At 36.7% G+C, this 19,248-nt stretch overlaps 1 protein-coding gene across 1 annotated transcript in view; it reads left to right on the top strand.

Moving 5' to 3' along the window:
• Positions 1-19,248, top strand: part of RAB2A (RAB2A, member RAS oncogene family) — a 75,551-nt gene that overhangs the window by 42,621 nt on the left and 13,682 nt on the right. The window contains exons 4-6 of the mRNA XM_082601754.1: positions 2,035-2,117; positions 2,551-2,643; positions 7,205-7,316. Of these exons, the coding sequence (XP_082457880.1) occupies positions 2,035-2,117; positions 2,551-2,643; positions 7,205-7,316 (288 nt within the window). The remainder of the gene's footprint in view (positions 1-2,034; positions 2,118-2,550; positions 2,644-7,204; positions 7,317-19,248) is intronic.

Below are 19,248 nucleotides of genomic sequence, written 5' to 3'. Positions count from 1 at the left end.
TGCCAACTCCCACACAGTCGAAAATCTGGGTCTAATTTATAGTTGGTCCTTCCTATCTGTGGTTCTTCCTATCTGCAGTTCTTCTGTGTCCGTGGATTCAACCAGCCTCAGGTTGTGTAGTACTGTATTGTTTGCCATGGAAAAAAGCTCCACATGTAAGTGGACCCACACAGTTCAAAACGGTGTTGTTCAAGGGTCAACTGTATTCATTTTAACTCCTCCCACAAAAGGTCCCACCAAGATTGATTTAAAGAACTTTTACCTTTGCTCATTGTTTAGGCTTGGGAGATACAAGAGCCTAAGCTTGATTTTCATTTTGAACTCATATTTGTATTTTTTTGTATTGTTTACCACACGATCCTTCCTTGGTATATATAATTCACACTGTTCTAGTCCTTAATTTTCCCATGCTAAGCAGTTAAAGAAGAAATTCCCATAATGCTTGAGTTTTGAACTTGGATTTGAAAGGATTTTTTGGGAAAGATGTGTCTCAATAAATTATATAAAAATAACTGTAATTAATTTCATGCTTCCAACTAGTATCATCTAGTGTTTTAACCTCAAACTCTGTGAAACGAATTGGCTATTTTTACAGCCCTTTTATGTGATGGCTTTCTCAGTATCTAATTTATCATAAGACATTATTCTAAGTGCCAGAAATGCTTTCGGGTTACCAAAAGAAGGTCTAATCTTTAGTTTCCACTTGGGAGAAGTTATTTTTACTGAATCTTAGTATGTCAGGACTTACTGATGTCCACTCATTTAGGTGGGATGGAGTAATGACCATTTTGTGCATTTGACTGAGACGTTAGAATTCATTCTTTCACTCAGCAGGCTTTCTCTGCATGCCTGATGTGTGCCAGACCCAGTGCTAGGTGCCAGACCCAGTGCTAGGCACCGGGGCTGGGGGACAGGAGTGTAGTGGGACAGCAACAAGAATTACAGCATTGAGTATCAGTGTTAGCACAGGGCAGAACCTGACTGTCCATGTGCATTCTGAGGGTGGGAAGGGCTTAATATTTACACTTGGAGATCAGGACTCAGAATATGGAAACATGAGTATTTTTCAAGGACTTAGTAGATTTTGAATACAAAAATTGTGAAAACTGGCTTTATTTACTTAATTTACATGTTTATTTTTTCTCAAAGGTAGAAATTAAGTGATTAAAAATGAAAAAGTGTTTTTGATAAGAACTGTCTCAATTTTAAACTCAGAGGCAAAAGGCATATCCCACACCAGCCTCTCTTAAAAAGCAGAACATTAGTACCACTGGTAGAAGGGAAGGTAACTAATTTTGCATAATCTCTGAAGTCTGTTTTCACAAGTGGATATAAAGATGACTTTTTGTCCTGTTGCCTTTTGACAAGCATTTTGTATCAAATAACAGAGAAAATTGATTAAGTGTAGAGAAAAAAATTTCATAAATTCAGAACCATTTTCTGTTTTTCATAATAAAATGATTGCTCAAAGAATTCCATCTGATGACTGTTGAAAGCTCACTGCAGTTTATGATATAACTGATAAAATCTGCATCCTTGGCCTTCCAACAACCTTTACACCAGCAGATGGTGGGCGTAAAGATGTCATTCATCATTTATTTACAATGGACTTTATTTATTCTAGTGTCAACAGCTGCCCCAGGGAGTGGGTTATTGAATTCAAATGTGAGGCTCTGGGTTATTTGCTTCCTTTCAAATTTGTCTTCAGAGCTTAGTTGCTAGGAGTCCATTCTGTGCTCTAATAATGATTCATGTATTGTGAAGCCATTCAGTAAATTGGGTTGTCAGGGATTGCCAAAAAAGGTTTAGAGGTCTTGTTTTAGGGGGTGGGGGGTTGTGGATTGCATGTGCGTCTGGTTGACTTGAGCAGTAGTAGTATTATGTGACTTTTTCCTAAGACTGGTGAAGTTAGGATTTATTCTTTTCCTTTATGCACTCATTCCCTACCTGTCCATATTCTACATATGAGTAATAAGAAAATGTAGGGGACAGTTTGTTAAAGGAAACTATCAACCTTTTCTTCTCTCCTCACAGGCAGGGCAAGAGTCCTTTCGTTCCATCACAAGGTCATATTACAGAGGTGCAGCAGGGGCTTTACTAGTGTATGATATTACAAGGTGAGAACGTGGAAATTTTTTGGTTCAGTGGTCAGTGCAGAGAATTTTTCTAAATAAATATGATTATCAGTAATAAAAGTATAGCTTTGCCTTTATGTCCTGGCTATCTGCCTTTAAAACTTATGTATCTTGAATTAACTTTAAATTTACTACAGAAATCTGTAACTAAGTTATTCTCTTATATTAATAAGCACCCCAAGTTGATCAATTTAGTAATGATATTTATACATTGGAATTTCTTAAAGTGAGGTTACATTTAATTTCTAAACTGAACTATAGTCAGTGAGCTCTGACTCCAGATACTGTACTTAAAATCTGTTTCCTACTTGGACATGGCTAAAAATAATTATCTTTAATGGAATGTATACTGTTCATTGTACACCACTAGGGGAAATACTTTGAAAACAGTAATCAAATTATCATTTATGTTTAGAAGAGACACATTCAACCACTTGACAACCTGGTTAGAAGATGCCCGCCAGCATTCCAATTCCAACATGGTCATTATGCTTATTGGAAATAAAAGGTAAAAAGACTCTTTTAAAGCTTTTTTACATAATGAAGACTGGATAGCTGTTATATGGTAACTGTTTATGTGGTAACTGTTAAAGTGCCTGTCTTGTACGTTGTCCAAAATGTAAGTTATTGATTTCTTAAATTATAAAAATTTTAAGATACTAAGATGTTTCTTTTGTTTTTTTTAATGCAGATAATAAGCTTTACTGGAAATTATTATTTGAAATAGTTTTTGTTGGAAGCTATACTTCAAAGAATACTCTTAAGTAGTTTTATCTGATTAGTAATTTAAAATAAAACCCACTGATACGTTTGGTGGTTAGGTCACTGTTCAGTATTATCAAAAATACTTGGCAGTATAAATAAGGATCTGTGCAGAACTCAGAAAAATATTTTTTTCCCTTCTTCATGACTTAATGTGTATAATATGACTTAATATACATAGATTAATCAGGTGTATTTCTACTTAAAGGCCTGAAACACTTTTAATATTGTTTAGTAGATATCACGTTAGTACTTTTAAGCTTACCTCTAAGACTTACATATTAGTGTCGTGCTAATGTTGTTTTTTCAATCTTATTTTACTTTATATATCTAGGGATCATTATTTGCAGTGAAAGTCCCTGTGCTCTACATTTAAAATGATAGTACATGGGAAAACAGTTCCTTGACCATAGTTTCTATAAACTTTCAAGAGTATAGGAAAGTTTTCACTAGTTTAGTAGAAAATTACAGTGGTAACAATTAAAACTAGTATTTTTAAATTTCTTTCTTTCTTTCTTTATTGATTGATTGATTGATTGATTTATGGCTGCATTGGGTCTTCGTTGCTGCATGACGGCTTTCTCTAGTTGCGGCAAGCAGGGGGGGCTACTCTTCATTGCGGTGTGCAGGCTTCTCATTGCCGTGGCTTCTCTTGTTGCGGAGCACAGGCTCTAGGCATGAGGGCTTCAGTAGTTGTGGCACGAGGGCTCAGTAGTTGTGCCTTGCAGGCTCTAGAGTGCAGGCTCAGTAGTTGTGGCTCACGGGCTTAGTTGCTCTGCGGCATGTGGGATCTTCCCGGACCAGGGCTCAAACCCGTGTCCCCTGCATTGGCAGGCGGATTCTTAACCACTGCGCCACCAGGAAAGTCCTGTCGATTAATTTTTTTGACAAAGATGCCAAGGTTCAGTGGGGGAAGGGGTAATGTTTTCATCAAATGGTGCTGGAACAATTGAATAGCCATGTGCAAAAAAATTTACCTTAACCCTTACCTCACACCATATACAAAAATTAACTGGAAATGGATTACAGACCTAAATACAAGAGCTAAAAATATAAAAAATATTCTAGAAAAAAGCATATAAAATCTTAGGGTTTCTGGTTTTGTCAAACATCACTTAAATAGGAAAGATTAACTTACCAAGTATTAGCAAGGATCTTGAGGAACTGAAACTCTCACACTGCTGGTGGAAATGTAAAATGCTACACCCATTTTGCAAAACAATTTGGTGGTTTCTTTAGAAAATAAACGTACATTTGCCATACCACCTAGCCACTTCACTCCTAGGTAATTACCCAAGAATAACATGCTTTACACAAAAAATTATACACAGACTCTCATAGTGGCTTTATTTGCAATAGCGCCAAACTGGAAACAACCCAAAATTCAATTGACAGGTGAATGGATAAATTGTGATACAGCCGTACAATGGAATACACTCAGTGATAAAGAGGAGTGAGCTATTGATATATGCAGCAAAGTGGATGAATCTCAAAATAATTATGCTGAGTGCGAAAAAAAAAAACAGACAAAAAAGAAAACATACTATATGATTCCATTAATATAAAACCCCACAAAATGCAGACTATTCTCTAGTAGCAGAAAACAGATCATTAGTTGACTAGGGTACAGGGGAAGGAAAGGATGGATTACAGTGGGGAATGAGGAAACTTTTGGGAGACTGATGGCTTCACCAGGTATACATGTGAAGCTCATCAAATTTTATATTAAATGTGCAGTTTTTTATGTCAATTATATTGCAGTAAAACTATTTTAAAAAAGTAATGTAACAAATAAATATTATACTGCATAGATTAGATTTTTTTAAGTGTTATTTTAATTGAGGTTTGCTGTTAAGAGAACATACAGTTGTCCTTCCACATCCATGGGGGATTGGATTCCCCACAGATACCAAAATCCTTTTAAGAATAAGGCTATCGGAGGGAAGCTTTAGTCTTTGTAATATGGAAGTATTCATACTAGCATTCAATGATGATGTGTGAAATAATAAGAGAATATTTGAAGAATAAAGAGAACTTTCATAGTTTTGTCTTACCGGTGTTTTCCTTACGTCTGAAACGAGGTGGCTGGCAGCTTACTGGTGGCTTAAACTTGGTTGCTGCCCATAGTTCAGTTGTGAAAAGAAAGGGCAAAGTATAGTACGTACAACAGATGTTTCTAATGATTGTAGATGGGTAGCTCTCATCATTAGGATACAGTAGGTGTGGAAAGACATTTTAGGGGAGAAACTAGGAGAAGGGAAGAAAGAATTATGACATGCAAAGAGTGAATGGAAACAGAGATAAATGAGGGGATTATTATTAGATGAGGTGAATTGGGGTAGACATGGAAACAGGGAATAAACAATTTTTGAGTTAGGTGAATTAAACAGTAGGGAGCCAGTGGAGGGGTTTGAGAAAGACAGTGACCTAGTCAGAATGACAGATATGACATGGATTTTTCTTAACTGTGGCATTTGAAATTGGTTATACAAGAAATAGGACACAGAGTCTGCAAGGATGAAAGTTTTTAATAGTCAAGGGATTAGAATACCCTAAACAAAAAAGCATAAATTAAGAGAATGGTTTAGGAAAGAAAGATATTTAAGTAGTAAAAGCAATTTAAATGGGATTAATGGAGTGAAAAGTCAAAGACAACAATATGATTTTACACCTGGAAAACTGAGGAAACGAAGAGTGATAAAACAGAAATACAGAATACTGAAGTGCCGCTTTCTTTTTTTCCAACAATCCCTTAAATGTACACATCCTTAACCCTCTTTGTTAAGATAACTTTGCCAAATGCAGGCATCATCAGCGATACTGGTAGGGGAAAACTGGGAGTAACTTTAAATATCTCCAAATAAGAGTTTGTTTAAATAAAATGTGGCATATGCATAAAATGGGATAAAGGGCAGTTAAGGGAAAGTATTTTCTTAAGATTTTGTGTACCTCAAAGCTAATTTTCCTTTAAGAATGATTGTCAGATAAGGGGACTGAATTTCAGGAGCACGTTACCGTGTCACTGTTGCTAGTGTCCCCCCCTCCCCCATTGTTTACGCCTGCTAGAACATAAGCTCCACCTGTGGGCAGGGGGTTGGTACTATGTCTGTTTTGTTGAGTGGTCTGTCCCCAGATCCAGGATAGGGCTTGGCACACAGGAAGCCCCCAGATTACAGTTGGATAAATTATCCTCGTCCAGTCATGCTTTAATATCTGCAAACTGAGTTTGCCTGCTTTTTATGTTCTCGTTTTACTCCTAGTATTTCATAGCACAGTCAACTTGTAACTATTGATTTTATTTCTCAACTGAAAGGAAATCTGATACAAATCTGTCAAAATAATATATGTCAAGGCTAGGTGGAAGTACATGGATATTTTTCTCCATCCTCTTCTGGGCACATAAATTTGTAATAGTAAAGTTTAAATTTTTTTTTTTTTTTTTGCGGTACGCGGGCCTCTCACTGTTGTGGCCTCTCGCGTTGCGGAGCACAGGCTCCGGACGCGCAGGCTCAGCGGCCATGGCTCACGGGCCCAACCGCTCCGCGGCATGCGGGATCCTCCCGGACCGGGGCACGAACCCGTGTCCCCTGCATCGGCAGGCGGACTCTCAACCACTGCGCCACCAGGGAAGCCAAGTTTAAATTTTTTTACAATAAAACACACTTGAAGAGGAGACTTCTGCTTTTTACCCCTACCTTAACTAATACAATTTCAGTATGATAAAAATGAATACCATACTTTTGTCCAAAATTTCTAGCTTAGACTTTTGTTTCTCTCTCTCTCTTCTTCCATGAACAGTTCTATTGGGAATTAACTGAGATTAAAAACTAATTAATGTTTCTATACTGCTTTGAATTTTATTAAGCAATTTCCTATAGTTTCTGAAAATTGTGGGACTTATTTTTATCACATTCATAGAAACTCAGTCAGTCTGGCTAAAGGATGAGGGGACTACTGTAATTTTGCTCTCTCAAATTGTTACGTTGAGTAAGATGGTTCCCTTCTTTGGGAACCCACTTAACTCAAAGGTAGGGTTTGGGCTAGATGTTCCCTTTGGGTTTCTCTAGTTTTAGCATTCTAGGGCTCTAACTTAGAATCTTTCTTTAGTTGGATTGTTAATTCTTTGAAGCTAAGCAGTGTGCTCTTTTTGACTCTCATAATACACTGAATAATGAAGTTGATTAATGTGTCGAAAATTAATTGAGAGAATGGTCAGCACAACTTTGAATCTTACAGTACAGTTTCCACAGATGTCTCTCATTGTACTATGTTGTTTCATAACTTGGCCCTTTCTTTCCCATGTTTAGTGATTTAGAATCTAGAAGAGAAGTAAAAAAAGAAGAAGGTGAAGCTTTTGCACGAGAACATGGACTTATCTTCATGGAAACTTCGGCTAAGACTGCTTCTAATGTAGAAGAGGTAAGTAAGAGGCCTTTTTAAAATGTTTTATCTTCTTAATAGAAACTTTTTATATACCTTAATATTCATTTGTTGATTATCCCCTGTAAGCTTTTTAGTCACAGATAGTCCTTGAAGCTTGTAATGTAGAAAATTTCTTTCCTTTGAAATGCCTTGTAATGTTCATCTTATATCAGGCTCTTCAATTATATTCTGAGCCTTCACTTGAAGCCAAAATGCTTTCACAGATCTTTGTATATACTTTCCTTAAAATCATTTTTATGTTTCTTGAGAGGGAAAAAAAAGGACACTAATGAAATTTGGAAATGTTTCAAGACACTAAACATTTGTAGCTATTTGTATCCACTTCTGCTTAAGTAGGGAAAGTATTATATTATTGCAATGTAACATTATACAAAGCATGGGAATTCTGACATAGTTAATAAATAAAACTTGTAGTATCAGTTATTTCCATTGATCAACCTGAACTATGAAAGTTTTGTGAACACACCATGTTCTTCTGTGCTGTGTGTATGTGGATATGGTATTTATTTATTATACATACAGGAATAGACAGTTAATCCTCTCTTAGGTAAATGTATTACTACACTCTATTTCATAAAAAGCAGAAATGAGAATAAGAAAATATGTAGTTTGCCCAGAGTAATGCTGGAGTTTCCACCTTCTGGGTAAGAATCTTAAAAGCAGCGGCAGGAGGGGATTCTAGAAAACAAATGATTGGAGAAGCACTTGTCCTAAGGATAGCAGAGGATGGGGTCACAGGCCACAACTAGCACTTTGCCTTCAACATAGTGAACAATGAGTAAATACTTATTAGGAATAATACTCGGAGCATGTCTGATTAACCGTTGAACCCAAAAATTGACTACAGTAGTTCAACAGCATTCGTATTTTCACCGAAGAATTCTTAGGTAAGATAGTATACTCATCTATACTGGATGAGGTGCTCTGTGATTGTCCTTAATACTCTTCTTACAGGCTCCAACTAATGCTTTACCTGTGTTGCAAATTGATTACATCTTGATAACATCCAAGAATAATGTTTTACTTCACACAGCTAACCCGGAGAGAAATCCATTCTGTCCTCTTGTTTGACTTAAAATAGACATATAAAGCTGCCTGTTTCCATGAAGCACTCCTTTATTAGAGGTGTTGGATTTGAAACCATAAGGGCCAACGTGTTATGGGGGTTTCAAGACATCTGAAACATATCCTTACTGATAATTAACAATGGATTTTCTTGTTGATTTTGAGAACCTTAAAGCCAGAATTGTCTGTATTTTATGAAAGAACCATACTGTGAAGTTAGATGACAAGGCAGCCACTACTGGAAAGTAATTCTAAATTTCTAGTTTTGACTCTAATGCGTTTGTGTTCATTTTTCTTATTTTTAACAAGTAACAGTAGGTGTTTATGTGTAAGTAGCAGGTTACTATTGTCAGTTTGGCTGAACATTTAAATAAAATATATTTCATTAATGTTTTGGCAGCATTTATTACAAAAATTCTGTATCCTTGGTTAATAATAAAAATAATTGTTTAAATTTAATCAGGCAGGAATTTCCCATACTCATGAGAGAACAGTACTTTACTTAATCATGTAAATTAATTTGCCTCTCAGAAGCCAAGGATATTAAGAAATAATCTTTTTTTTTAACTCTATTTACTTTTGGCTGTGTTGGGTCTTCATTGCTGCACATGTGCTTTCTCTAGTTGCGGTGAGCATGGGCTACTCTTTGTCATGGTGCGGGGGCTTCTCATTGCGGTGGCTTCTCTTGTTGCAGAGCACAGGCTGTAGGCGCACGGGCTTCAGTAGTTGTGGCACGTGGGCTCAGTAGTTGTGGCTCGCGGGTTCTAGAGCGCAGACTCAGTAGTTGTGGCGCACGAGCTTAGTTGCTTTGTGGCATATGGGATCTTCCCGGACCAGGGCTCGAACCCATGTCCCCTGCATTGGCAGGTGGATTCATAACCACTGCGCCACCAGGGAAGTCCAGACAGAAAGCTTTTAGAGAAAATATTCTACTACGGCCAAACATCACAAAGGAAATTATGGTACTGCTTCTACCGTCAGCTGGCTATAATGAGGTTTTTCCATGCTCCTCATTTCCCTGTAGGAGTTGTGTCAGAGGAAGCCAGCTAAAGCATAGGTTTAAATAAGATCCTGAGTCTCATAACACAGTACCCAAAATGTCCAAGTTCCAGTAGAAACTCACCATACCTAGAAGTAGGAAGACCTCAAATTGAATGAAAAAAAAAAAATTAATAGATGCCAACAGCAAGATGACAGAGCTGTTAGAATTATCTGACAAAGATTTTTTAGGCAACCATCATAAAAATGCCTCAACAAACAATTTTAGGAGCATGCTTCAAACAAATGAAAAATAGTCTCAGCAAAATAACTACAAGATAAAAAGAAGAACAAGATAGAAATTTTAGAACTGAAAAATATAACAACAAGTGTAAAACTCAGTGGATGGAATCAACAACAGAGTGATGGGGACAGAGGAGAGAAATAGTGAACTGGATGGTAGAACAACAGAAACTACTCAGTTTAAACTACAGAGAGAAATAGAGCAGGAAAAAAATGAACAGTGCCTCGGGAATCTGGGGGGCTATAACGAAAGCTCTAACATTGTATTGTCAGACTCCTAGGAGGAGAGGAGAAAGAAGATGGCTCTGAAAAAGTTCTCAAAGGAGTCATGACTGAAAACTTCCCAAATGTGGCAGAAGATATAAACGTACAGATTCAGTAATCTGAGCCAGCTCCAAACAGGATAAACCTTAAAAATCCACACCAAGACAAGCTTCTGTCCACAGTCAAATCTCTGAAAGCTAAAGACAAAGAAAAAATCTTGAAAGCAGTGAAAAACAATTCCTTACCAGCTGGAATGACAGCAGAATTCTGTCAGAAACCATGGAGGCTGGAAGGAAAGAGCACATTTCTCAAGAGCTGGAAAAAAACTTTCAGTCCACAATACTAGAACCAACAAAAATATCTCAGGAGTGAAGGGAAATCAAGACATTCTCAGATGGAAGCAAAGCAAGAATTTATCAGTAGCAGATCCACCATAAACGAATGGCTAAAGAAATTATCTAACAAATGAAATGATAAAAGAAAGAACCTTTTAAGAGGGAACACCAGTAACCAGAAGTATGAATAATCACAATAGACTTTTTTCTTAAAACTTTTAAGTCTTGTAAATTACATTTGACAATTGAAGCAAAACTCTAATGTCTGATGTGGTTTTCAGTGTATATATAGGAAATAAAACCACGCTGGAGAAAGGGACATCAAGGGATGTACGGTTTTTATACTTCACCTGACTTGGTAAACTGGCAACACTTGCAGACTATGATACGTCATGTATGTATGTATGTATGTATGTATGTATGTATGTATGTATGTATGTATAATGCAATACTCAGAGCAACTACTAAAAAACACACAAAGAGGCACACTAAAAAACAGTAGATAAATCAATGTAGAATGCTAAAAAACGTTCAGTTAACCCTCAGAAAGGCAGGAAAAAGAAAAAAATAGCAAACAAAAATAAAGTGGCATCCTTAAACCTTCACGTAGCAATAATTACCTGGAATATAAATGACTCAAATACACCAATCAAAAGACAGAGCTTGGCAGAGAGGATTAAAAAATATGACCCATCTACATGGTGTCTACAGGAAACTGACTTCAAATATAATGATACAGGCGGTTTGAAAATAAAATGATGGGAAAATACATATGACACAAACACTAATCAAAAGAAAGCAGGAGTGGCTGTCTTAATACCAGATAAAGTCGACAGAGTGGGACATTATATAATAATGAAAGAAGAGTCCACCAGGGAGATAATAGCAATCCTAAATTTATGTGCACCGGACTACAGAGCTGCAAGGTGTATGAAGCAAAAACCAGTAGAGCCAATGGAATTAAACTAGAAATCAGTCATCGTCTCCACCTATAATTATGGATTTGTTTCTCCTCTCAGTTCTTTTGGTTCTGATTATCAATAACAGGTAACTGGAAAATTCTTCAGAGACTTGGAAACTGAATAGTACACTTCTAAATAATGTGTGTGTCGAAGGGGAAGTCTCAAAGGAAATTTTAAAAATACATTGAAAAGTAAACATATCAGAATTTGTGGGAAACACGTAATGCAGTGCAGACAGGGAGATTTATAGCATTAACCACATGCGTTAGAAAAGGGAAAAGTTTCAGATCAAGAACCTTAGCTCCTATCTCAAGAACCCAAAGCAACTAGAAGGAAGAAAATAATAAAGATAAGAGCAGAAATCAGTGAAATCAAAAACAGGAAGACAATAGAGGAAATTTTTAAAGGCTGTTTTTTTTTTTTTAAGTAAATAATATAGCAAGACCGACAAGGAAGCAAAGAGAGAAGGTACAGATTTTGCCAATATCAGGAACAAAACAGAAGTTATAACTATAGATCCTGCAGACATCAAAGGAATAATACATGAATATGGTAACTTAGATGAAATGGACAAAAAGAACACAAACTCAGCACAAACTACTGTAGCTCTCCTAGTATGAAGTAGAGTATTTGAACAGCCCTATAACTATTAAGGAGATTGAATTAGTAATTTAAAAGTTTTCCAAAAAGAAATATCTAGGTTCAGATGGTTTCACTGGAGGATTCTACCAAACATTTAAAGAAAGAATGGACACCAATTCTACACTATCTTTTCCAGAAAATGGAAGAGGTAGAACATTTCCTTATTTATTTTAAGAAGCTAATATTGCCCTGATGCCAAAACCAAAGGAAAAAAAAAACGGGGGGTACAGACTGATAACATTTATTAATATATGAAAGAAGTTCTCAACAAAATATCAGCAAGTAGAATTTCAACAATATATGAAATCATATACATGTGCATATGTATAATATATACATCATGGCCAAAAGGAATTTATTCCAGGGATACAGAGCTGGTTCAGTATAATCTACCATTTTAATAGGATAAAGAAGAAAAATCACATCATAGCAGTCAGTGCAGAAAATGCATGTGACAAAATCCAACACCAGTCGTGTTTAAAAACCCTCAAAAAGAAAAAAAAAAGGAATTGAGGAGAACTTCCTCAGCTTGTTAAAGAGCATCTACAAAAAAACCTACAACTAACATTATACTTAGTGGTGAAAGGCTGAATGCTTTACCCCTTAGATCAGGAACAAAGCAAGGATAGCTATTCTCATGATATAAAGGCATGAAATAAAGGCATACAACTCAAAAAGGAAGACATAAAACTGTTTATATTTGTGGATGACATGATTGTCTCTGTAGGAATCCCAAGGAATTTGCAAAATAAATAAACTAGAGCTAATAAGTGAGTTCAGCAAGTTTACAGGATTTTTACAAGACATATATAAAAAATCTACTGTATTTCTATATACTCACAATGAACACCAAAATTTAAAATACAGTGCCATCTATAATCACACAAAAAGAAAATGAAATACCTAGGTATAAATCTAAAAATGATAGGTATAAGACATGTATGCTGAAAACTACAAAATGCTGATGAAAGAAAGTAAAGAAGATCTAAATAAATGGAGAGACATACACTATGTTCATTGTTTGGAATTCTCAACCTAGTAAAGATGTCACTTTTTCAGAAATTGATATACAGGTTTAACCCAACTCTTATCAAACAAAATTCCAGTAAGATTTTTTTGTAGATAATCTGACAATATTATTATAAAATACATACTGAAAGGCAGAGGAACTAGAATAGCTAAAACAACTTTGAAAAAGAAGAATAATGTAGGAAGAATCACTCTATTGGATTTCAAGTCTTAACGTAGCTGTAGTTGTCAAGACTGTGTGATATTGGTGAAGGGAGAGAAACATCAGTGGAACCAAATGGAGAACCCACAAATGTGCCCAACTGCTTTTTAACAAAGATGCAAAAACAATTCACAGGGTAAGATAGCCATTTCAAAAATGGTGCTGTAGCAATTGGACATTCATAAGCAAAAAAAAGAAAGGACCGGGCCTCCCTGGTGGCGCAGTGGTTGAGAGTCCGCCTGCCTATGCAGGGGATACGGGTTCATGCCCCGGTCTGGGAGGATCCCATATGCCGCGGAGCGGCTGGGCCCGTGAGCCATGGCCGCTGAGCCTGTGCATCCGGAGCCTGTGCTCCGCAACGGGAGAGGCCACAACAGTGAGAGGCCCGCGTACGGGGGAAAAAAAAAAAAAAAAGAAAAGAAAGGACCGAAGTCTCACACCTTATACAAAAACTAACTCAAAACTGATCATGGAATTAAATGTAAAATGTTTTACCTATTTATCTTTTGTGGAAAAAAAACAGGAGAAGATCTTTTGATTCTAGCAGTAGGCATGCTTGTCACTAAAAGCATGATCCATAAAAGGAAAAGTTGATAAATTAGTCTTTAAAAACTTTTACTCTATGAATAAGCCTGGTAAGAGGATGAAAAGACAACCTACAGACTGGGAGAAAGTATTTACAAACCAAATATCCGACAAAGGACCGCTAGTATCTAAAATAAAGAACTCTCAAAACTCAATAGTAAAAAAACCAGATAGTCCAATTAGAAGATGGTCAGAAGACATGACAAGACATTTCATCAAAGAGCATATATAAATGACAGATAAGCACTTGAAAAGATACTCAGCATCACTAGCCATTAGAGAAATGCAAATTAAGACCTCCATGAGGTATCACTACACACTGAAATGAAACATAGTGACAACACCAAATGCTAGCAGGCATGTGGAGAAACTAGGTCATTCATACATTGCTGGTGGGAATGTTAAATTGATACAGCCACTTTGGAAAACAGTTTGGCAGTTTCTTTAAAAACTGGATGTGCAGCTATCATATGACCTAGCAATTGCACCCCTGGGCATTTATCCGAGAGAAATGAAGACATGTTCACACAAAAACCCATACACAGATGTTCATAGCAGCTTTATTCATGATAACCAAGCACTGGAAACAACCCAAATGTCCTTCAACGGATGAATAGTTAGACAAAGTGTATAGTACATCCACACCATGGAATACTACTCAGCATTAAAAAAGAACAAACAGTTGTTACATGCAGCAACCTGGATGAATCTCCAGAAAAGTATGCTTAATGAGTAAAATCAGTCCCAAAAGGTTGCACATTGTGTGATTCCATTTATATGACTTGGTTGAAATGACAAAATTAGAGAAATGGAGAACAGATTAGTCATTGCCAGTGTTGAGCCAGGGTGTCAGGGTGGAAGAGGAGGTGGTATGGTTATAAAAAGACAGCGTGAGGGATCCCTGAAAACTGAAATGTCTGTATCCCTTTTCATTATTTTGGTTGTAACAATGTATTATGTTTCCAAGATACCACCACTGAGGGAAACAAGGTGAAAGTCACACAGGATCTCTCTGTATTATCTTACACCTGAACGTCAGTCTGTAATTATCTCAGAAAGTTTGATCAAAACATAATAGTAATAACCACATACAAGCAACTTAAATTAATTAAATTTAACCTGTTCTTTAAGATCACAATGGCAATTAAAAAAATAAAAATTAAGGATTACAAAACCTCACAATTGTAATGAAATACTAATGTGAGAAAATGGAATATAATTATAAAGGCTTAAGTGATTTTTTTTAATTCATGAAGATCCCAGGATTTGTTTTTCAAATTATTGTCATTATTTGTTAAGTATGGCTCTTTCATGAGTCTGTCACATTCTTACACAGAGCAAATTTTTATACAACCAGTTCCCTCCATGCTAAATGTATGTTTAGCGTATGCCTAACAAATAATAGAGTTACTGTTGTGATTTTTATTATGCATAGACATCCTTCATACGATTTCTCAGAAGAAGCAGAACATGAAATTACACTAATCTTCATAAAAAAGACAGCTAGGCTATATGGAATAAAAAAGACCTGGTTGGAAGATAATGATGAGTTGTACAAAGTAACTAAAGGAAGAACTCCAAAAATGGGCTAAATATTAGATGTTTTGCACTAGTATTCTTTTTTTTAAAAAGAGTTCATTGATGACCTCTATGCATGTCAGACTTTACAATAATTAAGTTCATCATTAAGTAAAGAGCATTTATATGACAGTACACATTTATCCATTAGTTTAGGTTTTTTTTACATCCCCTGTATTAAAGCATTTTGGTAGCCTCACAGTAAGATTGATGAAGCTGCTATTTTAAATCAGTTTAAATAGTGTCACCATTTTTAAAAGTAAACCCACATATGCATCATCTGGCTTCAGAAGTTACCACCATTTTGACATTTTAATGATATTATTTTATTATGTGGCCTGTTTTTAAAGCAAATTCCAGAAATATTTTACCTACAAATTTCAGTAGCAGTAATTTAAAAAAAAAAATGTCCATCATACCATTATTATACCTAACAAACTTAGCAGTAATTCCTTAATAATATCTGATATCAAGTCTGAATAGCACCCCCCCCCCCTTTTTTTTTTCATTCAGCAATTGATGTTGGAAAACAGGTACTTAGTTTCTTTCTTCGAGGTCAGGGAAGACTAACAAAACCTGTTCTTTCTACTTTGAGAAGGAAAGGAAGGAGAACTAAGCCAGCATCTGTCCGACACCCTCCTTGTCACAGCAGTCAGCACCGGCTCCTGCAGCAGGAGAGCTGAGGCCTCAGTGGGAAACTATTCAGCTCATAAAATTACAGTATACGCTCTCTGGGATTTAAGCAAGAGTTAGCCTACTAGAATTAGATCCAAAGAGGAATCATCCTGAAAACAAGCAATAAATACATTAGTTTTACAGGGTCTTTAGATTCTTGATCAGTTAGTGACTTAGACTTGGGGTTGGAGAAAATAGTAATTCATTTCAAAGATGTTTGTTCTAAGTGCTATACCTTCTGTTTTTGCTTTCTAAGGACTTGGATTTGCCTAACTATGCCATCCTCCATGGGAGAGGCCGTTTAGCACAGTGGGTAGAAACTTGGGCTATGGACTCAGACAAGAGTTTATCCTCAGCTTACTGCCTGAACTTGAGGACCCTCTGGGAGAGCTGATCATGTGAGGAGTTAAAAAAGTAAGGCAGGTATCCTGAGTGCATCCTGGTCAGCTAGTAAGAGTGGTGGTTGGTGTTTGGGCAGCTCACAGAAGGTCAGTGTCCTCTTCTGTATAATCTTTAAAAAGTACTTGATTCCTAGCCAATCCTTGGCTCTCATGTGTAGAGAAGTTAGAGAACTCCGGTATTAAAGAAAAAAACTTTCTTAAAAGCCATTTTTAAATATAAATTATTTAAACATAATTATGTTTAAAGATAGAATGATTTATACAAATGCCAGTGTCCTGATTATGGACCATCTGACTAAGGGTTCTTTTTAGAAATTTAAAACTGTGTGATCATTCATTAAGATTAAGCCTAACTGGTACCCTGATGATTCCTTTCAGTTTAGAACTAGACCTGTTTCCTTTTCCTGTTGTGCTGTGGACTATTTTTGTATTTTAACCAAGGTCCAGTTACCTAATGCAAGTCGAGACCATGAAGTTTAACTCTTGTATTTCCCTGTAAGCAATTGGACAATTTGCAGCATAAGATAGCACCATTTTTCCAGCATTTGTTGCGTTGTTGCTGGAAATAGGTTTACTGTTAATCTCTGGATGCACTGATTTACTCAGCATAATGATTTCGTCCACGAAGGATCTGTTGAGGGGAAGGATCAAAGTGGTGTTAGAGAAAAATGCACAGGATAGCTGTCCACAAAAGAGAATTACCGAGTCCAAAATGTCAGTAACGCTGAGCTAAAATAACAGGATATAATTAAAATCAATGAAGTGAAGCACCAACAACTTAGCATAATACATGAATCCTCTTTATTCATTTAGTAGTAGGTAGGATGGTGTATATTTTGATCTAAAAAAGCTTCATTTCAATGACAACCTGGGGGAGAGAGTGAAGACTAGAAAGCCCTGTTACGAAGGGTCCCACTTCTGTTTTACGGGCTGGCTGTGACCTGTGAATTCTACAGTGAGAATCCTCAACTGTTTCATCGTCTTGCTGATGATGTTGACAGCTGGATCCAAGCTCCTTATATTTCTAAACCACACTGATGTCCTTCTCTTTTCCGGTTCAGGGCCCCACTGGCAACATCGTTCAGCACTGCTCTACTTATAGTTTTTCGGACTCATGGTTTTCTGTTAACGGCAGCCTCTCGTGTGCCGACTGTTCTGCTCTTACCTGGATTTATGCTGCTGGTCTTCAGCTGGGATGATAAATGGAAAATGGCACCAAGACTATGCTTCCAGGATTTTTTTCAAATTATTTTATAAAGAGCATAAAAATAAAATGATACCCTAGTCTGCCTAAACTAGATACTTACAGAGGTAAGAATTTCTCAGATAGATCTACTATGGGTATCATTTTATATTTATAAAATCATGTATAAGATTAACACCACACACAGGCCATGTACACACAAAGAAGCACTTTTTTATATACATACAAACATAGAAAGCTCTCTCCACATAAAACCTCTCTGTATTAGCAAACTACTGTGGTACATAAGTATTATGTTTAAGTATATTTGTTTCCAAACTGTAAATTATAATTTCCAAGTTACAAGTTATAATAAGAGAATTCACCCTTCCTATGAAGTGGATTCTAGTCAGTTTTATACAACTTGGGGTTGCTCCAAACATGCAATTATCATTCATCCTTTTTGCTATTTGCTGAAGAAATGCACGTTTAAATGTGATAGTAGAGGTACACCCCAGAATTCATCTCCTAAGTGTCAACGAAATTAAAAAGCCAACTGCAACCAAAATATTCTCGCCTATGTGGTATTCCCATAGAATAGGAGACCAGAACACATTCTTTACATTTTCAGTTCCCATTACTGATTTTTAAACTTAATATTTGGATGCTATACACATATATTTGAGTGCATAGCATATGGGGGGGAACCCATATATTTAGTTGTCTACCATTTATTCAAGTAATGTTCATGCTGAATATACAGTGCATTTATAGTGTCATCACATCTTATATTAAGAAAATGAGGTTTAGGCTCTTTTACCTCTGGTGGACAAAAAGAAAAAAAACGATTATTTTGACCTCCATTTTGCTGAAGATTTTGCTGATAAGGAAATAAGAATCGACCATGTGACCAGCAGTAAATATTTTTGAATATTAGTTTGACTTCCATTTTCAACTGAGACTTAAAGGTTATTGAGGACATCAAGATATCATGCTGCCTGGTGACTGCCCTGGCTTCCCATTGGCTACATGCCTCCTCAGCTGCCACCCTCTGGCAGTTCATTCCAGAACCACAACTTCATTTAGTGTCCTAGTCTGCAGGGTTCCAGGAAGATCTGACCTCCGTGGTCTGTCCTGTGACACACTGAGGAGTTGATATGAAGGGACGCTCCTCCAGTCACTGGAATCTGGTGATCTTGCTTGCAGCATTTAGAAGAGTGTCTCATAAGTGGAAGGTTGCTTTCAGAAGTATTTTCAAATGATTAAAATGTGTCAGGTCCCTGAAATAATAATGTGGCTGTGTGTTTGTATGGCATATTGTCAGAGTTCTTTCACATACGTAGTGAGGACTCAAACCCAGGTGTTCCGGGTTCCCCATCCGTTCCCCTTCTGTCTGCCACACGGGGGAGAACAGCAGCGCTGAAGGTTAGCCTGCCCTTCTCTGAGGAGCATGAATTAAAATGATCGCTTCTGCAGAGGGTTCCGTGGTCAGGTGAGCTTAGGAGGAGCTGGAGTCTACCCCCTTTCAGGAAACCAGAATTCACAATAGTAGTGTGTTATTCCTATTCTGAAAACCCACTGTTAAGAAATTTGTTGGCTTTTATTTAACCTAGAGTTTTCCAAGTGTGATTTAGCCATTCCCACCCCCACCCCCGCCCCAGTGGAATTGGGGTGGAGGGTGTGTAATAGCCAAAGGATTGACGTCC

The sequence above is a fragment of the Mesoplodon mirus genome (assembly GCF_964341445.2).
Source record: "Mesoplodon mirus genome assembly, chromosome: 16".
Taxonomy (NCBI): Eukaryota; Metazoa; Chordata; class Mammalia; order Artiodactyla; family Ziphiidae; genus Mesoplodon; species Mesoplodon mirus.
The sequence above is the reverse complement of the archived record's forward strand: the minus strand, read 5'-3'. Positions and strand labels throughout refer to the sequence as shown.